Source organism: Oncorhynchus masou, chromosome 22 (genome assembly GCF_036934945.1).
Source record: "Oncorhynchus masou masou isolate Uvic2021 chromosome 22, UVic_Omas_1.1, whole genome shotgun sequence".
Classification (NCBI taxonomy): Eukaryota; Metazoa; Chordata; class Actinopteri; order Salmoniformes; family Salmonidae; genus Oncorhynchus; species Oncorhynchus masou.
Genome location: NC_088233.1, coordinates 40,698,093 through 40,708,562, shown reverse-complemented (window position 1 = coordinate 40,708,562; position 10,470 = coordinate 40,698,093). Strand labels below are relative to the sequence as shown.

General features: G+C 40.7%; 1 protein-coding gene across 1 annotated transcript; it reads right to left on the bottom strand.

The window, feature by feature from the left end:
• Window positions 1-1,000: 1,000 nt before the first annotated feature.
• On the bottom strand, window positions 1,001-9,766 carry tesmin (testis expressed metallothionein like protein). Its single transcript, XM_064929045.1, has 8 exons — window positions 9,610-9,766; window positions 9,202-9,344; window positions 8,917-8,993; window positions 7,511-7,582; window positions 7,183-7,285; window positions 2,456-2,593; window positions 2,009-2,113; window positions 1,001-1,626 (listed from the first exon to the last, which is right to left on the bottom strand). The coding sequence occupies exons 1-8, from the start codon at window positions 9,764-9,766 to the stop codon at window positions 1,435-1,437; spliced, it is 987 nt and encodes a 328-aa protein (XP_064785117.1). The 3' UTR covers window positions 1,001-1,434.
• Window positions 9,767-10,470: the final 704 nt, after the last annotated feature.

Below are 10,470 nucleotides of genomic sequence, written 5' to 3'. Positions count from 1 at the left end.
GGAATATGACAATGCGTAGTCAATCTCACATTACTAATGTCTGTCAATGATGTTCAATATATACAATAGGCTATGACATTGTATAACCATTTCACATTTGGCATATTATAAAATGAAGACAAACCTTTAATAAGTGTGTACCAGCCATTCAACCCTGATTTGTAAACACTGTCATCATAGTCAGGTACATCTCTTGTGCCATCTGAAAGTCATGAAATACAATATCCATTATCTATCGCTTTGGGAAGCAATACATGACGAGAAAAAAATGCCCTCACGACATGGAAGCAGAGCCAGATGTTAAACTTACATTTTCCTTTGAGATACATCATTGACTGAGGGCCCCAGCGGTTTGGATTATTTTTAATCTGTCGAACAACGTAGAGATAAACTAATTTAGATCACATGGCTGTAGTTGCTGCATTCATTAGCAATACAAGTATATTAATACATGTTCTTTAAAAACAGTTCAGAAAATAACAAGATTAATAAAATTCTTTACCTTTTGAGCATGTGATTCCACAATCAACCAAATCACAATGATTGTGCAAGTCCATTGAATCGTTGTTCTTGACCTCTACAAATAAATAAACATCCCATTACTTCTCCTTATAGCCTGTTTTTTTTTATTGTTGAAAATACTCAAAATTGTCATATCTAATACTTACCATGTCTACAAAAGAGCTGCCTGTCTACAGCCAAGCCAAACCATCTGTGATTGGGCCAATGTTCTTGTCCCCTTTTATTGTTAGGGATAGCAACAGGGTCTCAGGTTCAATAGTACCCCCCTTGTGAGACAACTGTTGCAGGTACTCTGAGCTCTCCTAGGAAGGCTGTTGATGTTAGCTCAAAAGCAAAAAGCTTACGTCAAGACCTCAATTGACATAATGAAAGTCAATACAATTAGAGTATCCTGGATCTTTAGATCGGTTTTTAAAGATTCTGCATATCGTTTATTTGCAGACATTTAGAAACATTAAAACTAATCACATTGTCGGAATTGAATATTTTATTTTCACAGAATGCTCATCAGTACATTTGGATGTTGTATTTTAACAGAGACTCAACAGGGACATTTGCATAAAATTAAACGTTCTTTCTGCAGCTTAAAAAGAAAGGATGAAAGAGATGGAAAGAATTGTTCACAATAACTATTTTTTTTATTCATATTTCAAACCAATGACATATGACCCAAAGCTGATGGAACTGTCCTCCATTCTGAGACTAAAACTAAAGTGAGTGAATAAGTTAAATAAATTAACGCATAAATACATGCATAAATCAATTATGTAACAAATAAATACATACGCATACACAATTCACAACATCTTGTTAATAAACATGTTGATAAAAAAAATGGCAGTTTAAATGTCATCATGTCTAGAACAGACCATATCCAACATTTTTATAAACTTGTCCTACTTGAGATTCTATCTACGAGCTAGTAGATTTAAATATTGACCGAACAATCTGCGTCAAACACTGGCCGAACTCCTCCAAAATCATTTTCTCAGCTTGACACAGCGTGTAGCCTTCCTTCTCAGCCTCCTCTGCTTGCGCCAGAAGACAGCCGCATGTGGCTTCCACAACGTCGAGCGTGATGCACGACAGAGGACACCTATCAGCCAAAAGACCAACAGTGAACAAAAGAAGGAAGGAGGAGACCATTCTCCTCTCCTTACAACAACAACATAATGCAATTAGCAAGTCCTGAAGAGACTAAATGATTTGTTTGTCAAGTGAAATGAAAATCATCTTACACTACATATGCATAGATATTCATTCATGGCCTACTTCCTAGTCAATTACTTAGTAAGCCATCATGTTTAGGATTAATTTCTTATGATTTTTAAACAATTCATTATTTAATTGACTAAACCCATGGGGGGGGTAAGGGAGTTGGACAGAAAGCAGGGAATGATTGCTTTCGAAAACATTTTTTTAAATCTATGACATTGAATTAATTTAGATGTCCTCACTTGTCCTTGTCACATTTGGTCTTCTTGTAGAAGGTGGTGTCAGGGCTGTCCCACACCATGGTCTTCCTCTCTGGACTGTCCTCATAGTTTCTGCAGCCCACACACTTACAGGTGGATGAGCACATTATCTTGGCCTGTATGGGACAATAGAAACACTACTGTTACAGACTAGTATTCTACACTGGCTATACCAAACATTAGGAACACCTTCCTGATATTGCGTTGCAGTGCCCTTTACTCTCAGAACAGCCTAAAGGACTCTAACAAGGTGTTGAAAGCGTTCCACAGGGATGCTGGCCCATGTTGACTCCAACTCTTCAAACAGTTGTGTCAAGTCGGCTGGATGTCCTTTGGGTGGTGGACCCTTCTTGATACACACAGGAAACTGTAGTGCATGAAAAACCCAGCAGCGTTGGAGTTCTTGACACTACAGGTTCCTCTTAAGTCAAACAGAGTAATGTTTTATCCATATATACCTCATAGCACTCGCAGTAGTTCTTCAGACAGCCTGAGCGTTTGCAGTTGCAGCCCTTGTTGTGGCGTCCTTTGATCTCTCCCAGTTTCCCGTTTCCAATCTTTGGTCTGAACGCCTCGGGATTTCTGTCCAGACATATCTTCAGGAAAATGATATGTTTATCAATCTTAAAATAACATAGAAAGCAGTCTACCAATAATAATTAAACATTATTTATCACCAACTCCCTACACGTCTAGCTCAGTTGACTTTGACAATATTTTTCACTTACAAGATGAAAGATACTGACTAACACTAAAGCATACACACAAAAAAAGGGTGGAGCGAAAACCCGCAAACACTTAGCCCTCCGTGGAATGAGTTTAACACGTGTTCTATGGGGACAGCCAAAGGTTCCTTTTGGAACCTTTTTTTCTATGGGTGTAGGGGAACCCTGGTCCACTGAAGCTGTTGTCTTTCTGTCTGCTGGCAACTCCAGTGGCTCACTGAGCCATCAAACTCCCCTAATAGTCTGACCCTCTAACCTTGGGCGAATCCATAAATGGTTCAATACAAACCCTGATGAGTTCATTCAAGCAGTGTAGTGCCTGTCAGCAATGACAGCAGGCAGATACTATGGGTGTCCTCTCAACAACTTCATCAGTTGTTTCAATACATGACTAGCACTGTTGTGGTGACCATATCATTGGCACACCGGCAAACAAAATTCCATGTGACTAATCAACTAAACTCCTTTCATGCACTCTGGACATGCGTTGGTTGTACCCAACTCACTAACAACCATCAGGTCCTAATGGCCTGGTACTCAGGGCTCTATTGTCCCTCCATCAGGTCCTAATGGCCTGGAACTCAGGGCTTTATTGTCCCTCTAACCACTTTGACATCTATGCAAATGCTATCGAAAATCACATCAAACACTCATCAAAACAGTATTGTGCTTTTAAAACTCACCTCACTGTGCTACACCGGCTCCGACGCTCATGGGATGTGGCAGGGCTGGCAAACAGTTACAGACTAAAAAGTAGGTGCCCAGTGACATGAAACAGGTCAACATTCACAAGGCAGCAGGGCCCGACGGATTACCAGTATGTGTACTCTGAGCATGTGCTGACCAACTGGCAAGTGTCTTCACTGACATTTTCAACCTGTCCCTGACTGAGTTTGTAATATCAACATGTTTCATGCAGACCACCATAGTCCCTGTGCCCAAGAACACTAAGGTAACCTGCCTAAATGGCTACCAGCCGTAGCACTCACGTCTGTAGCCATGAAGTGCTTTGAAAGGCTGGTCATGGCTCACATCAACACCATTATCCCAGAAACCCTAGACCCACTCCAATTTGCATACCAAACATGATGCAATCTCTATTGCACTCAACACTGCCCCTTCCCACCTGGACAAAAGGAACACCTATGTGAGAATGCTATTCATCAACTACAGCTCAGCGTTCAACACCATAGGGCCCTCAAAGCTCATCACTAAGCCAAGGACCCTGGGACTAAACACCTCCCTCTGCAACTGTATCCTGGACTTCCTGACGGCCGCCCGTAGGTGGTGAGGGTAGATAACAACACATCCACCACGCTGATCCTCAACACGTAGGCCCCTCAGGGGTACGTGCTCAGTCCCCTCCAGTACTCCCTGATTACTCATGACTACAAAGCCAGGCACAACTCCAACACCATCATTAAGTTTGCTGATGACACAACAGTTGTTGGCCTAATCACCGACAACAATGAGACAGCCTATAGGGAGGAGGTCAGAGACCTGACCGTGTGGTGCAAGGACAACAACCTATCCCTCAACGTGATCAAGACAAAGGAGATGATTGTGGACTACAGGAAAAGGAGGACCGAGCACACCCCCATTCTCATCGACGGGGCTGTAGAGGAGCAGGTTGAGAGCTTCAAGTTCCTTGGCGTCCACATCAACAACAAACTAACATGGTCCAAGCACACCAAGACAGTTGTGAAGAGGGCATGACAATGCCTTTTCCCCCTCAGGAGACTGAAAATATTTGGCATGGGTCCATAGATCCTCAAAAGGTTCTACAGCTGCACCATTGAGAGCATCCTGACGGGTTGCATCACTGCTTGGTATGGCAACTGCTCGGCTTACGACCACAAGGCACCACAGAGGGTAGTACGTACGGCCAGTACATCACCGGGGTCAAGCTTCCTGCCATCCAGGACCTCTATACCAGGCGGTGTCAGAGGAATGCCCTAATAATTGTCAAAGACTCCAGCCACCCTAGTCATGGACTGTTCTCTTTGCTACCGCACGGCAAGCGGTAGCGGAGCGCCAAGTCTAGGTCCAAAAGGCTTCTTAACAGCTTCTTCCCCCAAGCCATAAGACTCCTGAACAGCTAATCAAAGGGCTACCAAGACCCCGCTTTTACGCTGCTGCTACTTTCTGTTTATTATCTACGCATAGTCACTTTAACTCCACCTACATGTACATATTACCTCAATTACCTTGACTAACCAGTGCCGCCGCTCATTGACTCTGTACCGGTACCCTCTGTATAAAGCCTCGCTTTTGTCATCTTTCTGCTGCTGTTTAATTATTTGTTACTTTTATTTTCTATTTTTTACTTAACACTTTTTTTCTTAAAACTTCTTAAAGCATTGTTGGTTAAGAGCTAAGCATTTCACTGTAAGGTCTGCGCATGTGACAAATAAAAAGTTATTTGATTTTTTATTTATTTATTCTATTTAATTAGGCAAGTCAGTTAATAACAAATTTTTTTTTTTTGATTTGATCAACATGAAGAAAGAAGTTCAACAATAAGTTGAAACTGAGTGTAAAACATGGTAGTTGTGGATGTTGTTTTAAAGCCTAACACAACAAAATGGATTGTGGATGTTGTTTTAAAGCCTAACACAACGAAATGGACTGTGCTTTCTAAGGTGATGATTACTTCAAAAACATCCCTTCGCATATTAGAGCTTATGTATACGCATAGGCAGTTGAGCCCAATCCCGAAAATCCTGATTTAATATAATGATTGTGCTGTTATTCAATACATACCCTCCGCATGACAGAAAAACACACAAAAACAAAAAAAAAAGATTTAAAGATTTATTTTGTACATAATTGGTCCAGCCTATACTCCAAAAATGTAAAGATTATAGTAATCACCTTTGTGTGGACTGTATTATTATGCATACTGGATGGACTGGTTATCTTATGCTACACTCCAACATTACTATCCATGAGTCTGGGAGAGAACCTACAGGCCTAGGTGATGCTGTTGGTTCATTGATTGTGCAGGGCGGCTACAGAGTAGGCTGGTTAGCCTACAATTACAGTGAATTATTATTTGATTTTGAAAAGGGCATTTTCACCACTGTGCGTTTCCATCTCCTCTCTCTCCACAATTCCTATCTCCAGCGAGCAGAGAGGGGCTGTCAAAAGTTTAATGAAATATGTTTAGTTGTGAAAACATCGATGTTCCCGAACAGATTTCACTTGGTTTCACAAATTAAGCACTGGGTAGCTGCAGGAACATAATTGGAGAGCCCATGGCATACAGAGTTTAGACGGAATATCACCTGTCGCACAGTGAGACTGTGCATGCTCCTCTAACAGCGGTGGAGTGAAATAACTGGAGAAGCCAGCGTGATTGAAAAAGAAACCAACGGGGGGCTCCACTCGCTATTTGAGTGCATATTGCTGACGTCTTTTCCCCCTGCCTATCTGATAATGGGCCATTCTAAATTCAAAAGGCACTCGCACATTTAAGCTATCTTTGTTGCAGGTGTATGGTAACAATTGAATAACATGACAGAAGAAAGCTGCATGCCTCTCTTGCTCGTGTCACTGTCCTTTATTAGGCCTTGAGGCCGATGTGTAGAGCTTAAAAAAAGAACCGTGATACTAGCAAGAGCAGCACGCTGGTTGTTTCTTTTTTCTAAATCGAAATAAAGACAAGATAAAATTGAGAATAGTGAAAATAACATGAACACTTGATGAGAGAACAGCATGTGCAGCCTGAGGCAACGAACAGAGCGCAAGCTTCTCACATCATCAATAGCCTATAGTTACATCATAAAGCCCATATATGTTCTGATTTTTAAGATATTCTACGGTTTGTATCATTCACGTCTAAAGTTGACAAATAAGTCTAAACCTAGCGTATAGCACCTGTTTCAAATTATCACTTTTACGCTCAACATAGCCACTTCATATGCATTCCGGAATGGGAAAAATATCCTTTCTATTTTATTCAGCTATGTTCAATTATATTCTTCTTACTATAAAATCATATAATATAAAAAAATGGCAGACTTATAAGCATATCTTGTCTGCTAAATGAACAAGCCCACAGCCTATGGCATGGCGCATAGCCAGATAACATACAGAAGGTCAACTCATATTCTGTTCTTTTGAAATACATTTTCTTCATATCGTGTTTCTTTAGACTTGCCTAAAATATAGAATGGATGTGTTGTGATGGTGTATATTAAATTGATTTATTATACATTTTTTAAACGTAAAATGTTCCAAAGGGACGCATCAGCGGCTTTTATGTGTGGAGGCCTGTAGATACTAAACATGTTTATGTTAATTAACGGACATTTACGATGGGACCAGCAGTCTTTTGCATGATAATTATCGACAGACAAAAAGTCACGACTGCCACAGCGTGGACAACTTGTAATCAGTAGGGACAGGAGTTGTTCCTAACCAGGAAAAACTCTAATGAGACAAGTGTTTCACTGTACCTTGATGGCCTTGTATCTCTCGGACTCGTGCTCATTGTTGTTGCAGCAGTTGATGCAGTTGCAGTTGCTGCAGACGTCGCCGTTAGCAAAGCAGTCACAGTAACTACAAAGACGGCATACACAGTGATTAGACCAGTCATGATGACATAATGTACAATGGCAAATAACATGAGGAGTGAAGGTCTTAGGATACACCCAATAATTGCTGAGTCATTGCTTGGTCATTCTACAAACATTCACACGTGAGATCACGCTTGTCAGTCTACATAACAGATAACAGAGTAGGAAAGAAACTACTGTATATCTCACTGGTTGTGATACAACTCACAGTTTGAGACACTGAGATTTAGTGCAGTTGCAGGGCTTCTTGGATTTGGAGTCCCATAGAGATCCACTGAGACTTGATCAAGGTGAAAGAGAAGATGCAGAGTTACTACCATGACCTGCTGACCATATGATCTATGACAATATCTGCAGTGTCATAGTCAGCTAGCTAGCACACGGTGTCACACCTGCATCCCCTCCTCCTGCGTAGGACTAGCTGGCTAAGCTAACACAATGTCCTCTGCATCGTCAACAGAACAGGAGCGAGGGACACTACTGGTGTGTACTTTTCTTCTGTGGGGTTTATCAGCCGCTGGGCATTCAACGTTATGGTCAATTACCGCCATTTAATGTACTGGAGCACCTCCGCCTCCTGCCTAAGTACTGCAGTCATAGCTTAAAAATGGAAAAATACAGGTATAAAGAGGGTGCAGGAAAAGTATAAAATATAAAGATGCAGGAACTGCCCCATATTGCGGCCTGCAGTCACACCCTTCTCAAAACACTTTCAGACTTGAGTGATCACTATTGAACACAACAGCAAATGGCCACTAGTGGTGTGAAGTACATAAAACAAGCACTATGCAGAAATCGCTTCTGGTTGCAAAAATTTGAATAGTTCGCCTAATTTCAGTTTATGTGACAAAACAAGCAAGTCTAGTGTAGAGAATCATTGTAACATCTAAACCACTGTGAAATATATTTTCCATAACCAAAAATATTGTATTTTCAGCTGTTTGAAGCGAGTGTACAAAAACGAAAGAGACAAAAATGTAACTTAAGAAAGGGAAGCATAGACATAACACACATAGAACAGATTTGCCACTTCTTAGACTTGCTTTCAATGCAAATTAAAGATCTATAACCAACATTTCTATGTGAATTTGGTCGGGTCGCCCAAAAAGTTACATATTGAAACTTCATAACTTTTACTCCACTAGATTCCTAAAGAAAATATGTTCTTTTTACTCCGATACATTTTCCATGACACCAAAATTTACTTGTTACATTTTGAATGCTCAGGCAGGCCAGAATTCTGGTCCAATTCACACACAATGCCCTCCCTACTGCTTCTGATCTGGCAAACTCACTATACACAAATACTGTGTTTGTAAATTATGTCTGAGTGTTGAAGTGTATCCTTCTATCTGTAAATAGAAAAAATAGAAAATCGAGCCGTCTGGTTTGCTTAATATAGGGAATTTGATGTACAGCATTTATTTTTTTAACTTTTACTCAAGTATGACATTGGAGTACTTTTTCCACCACTGTACTTCAGTACATCTAAAACTAGATACTTTTAGTAAAGTAGTATTTAAGTGGATTCATGTGGAATCCTTTGCATTTTTCTTATCGTTTTAATGGAAAACCAGGACAAATTCCATTTGTCACATCCCCTAGTGTTCCTACCGTAAGACACTGCTTGCCGTGGACTGACCATCAGGGACCAGACATAGGGAGTCAGGATACTCAGGATACTGGTGGTACTGGCAGGACAACCATATACATGTCAACTTCATGGTCAATTGTTATGAAGCTCATTTTTCTTTTTAGCTTTTCAAGTTTGATGGTTGATTTAGTGTTATTTATCAATAGTAAAAGCAAACATTCTGGGCTACATTTTTTGATTGTTAGAGCCACAGTTGATCTTATGCAGGTCATGAGACTTGAGGATGAGACATACATGCTACTGACCTGTGAGAAGTAGGGTGCAGGCATGTGGTTGTAGCTGTATCCAGAGCCAGGAGGACCAGAGAAGACCAGATGGTTGGGGGAAAGGAGGCTGTGGTTGGGCCCAATGGGAGGCAGGCTCATAGAGGGCAGGTAGGACTGAGAAGCTGTAGTACATGAAGAATGAGATTGTGTCGATACTGCACAACACATCATACCCTGCTATGAATATTTATTTATCTAAAAATACATAATAAACATTCTGGGATTAAATAGTTCATACATCCATATTGGCTTACTTATTAAGACGTATTCAAATAACCAGAACAGCTCAACAACAGTAGGCCTATGAGGTATGGGATGATCAAGATTCTTCATGGTAGCCTACACGTCAACAACACAGCACTAAGACGTGATCTGCCTGCCTCTAACCTTTTCCCATTGAGTAGCTCTGCTCTGAGTTTTCCTTAGAGGATGTGGTGTAGTAGTGGGTCTCTGGACTGGAGTCAGGGTGGCCAGGAGGCAGGGAGTGGAGCATCTGACCTGGGCTACAATGGTTCATTACCACCATCTGCCCTCGGCCACTCATGTTGCACACAACCTAGATAAAGCCCCACAGTGGATGTGTCATAATACCCATAAAACCAAGCAGTCAAATAGGGAAATGGTTCCAATCGTTTTTCCACCATTCCTTTTGTCCATAGGAGATTTTGAAATACTTAAAATAAGGGCTGTGTTTTGTGTAGGCTTACCCTGGTGTGACTTTTTGGTAACCATGTAAATCTCTCAGATAAGGTGACTGTTATCAATATATTCAGCTCTACTCTGAGAATAGAAATGGCTAATTAGCATCAAAGTAGACATCATGCAAGACTACAAATCCCTGCAAGCTTCTGTACGTCATTTTTAGCTGACATCTTTGCTAACAGGCATTGTGTCAATTTAAGACTTGCCAAAGACAGTTCACAGACTTGTCAATTTAAGGAAATGTTGCTTATTTATTTATTAGTAAATGTTGTTAACATTAGATAGTTAATCCAGAGATTTTTACCTTTGCCTTGATTCGGCAGTCTCATCCAGATCATGGCATTTGTAGTTCTGTATGAGCTAATTAGGATTTCATTTTTAGGGGGTAAATACAGGCAAATATACTGATAAAAGTCACCTTGCCCTGAGAGATTTCCATCGTTATCAAAACGTCACGCCAGGGTAAGCCTACATGAAACACAGCCATTATTTAAGTGTTTCTAAAATCCCCTATGGGAAAATGGATGATGAAAAAACTATTTGAAC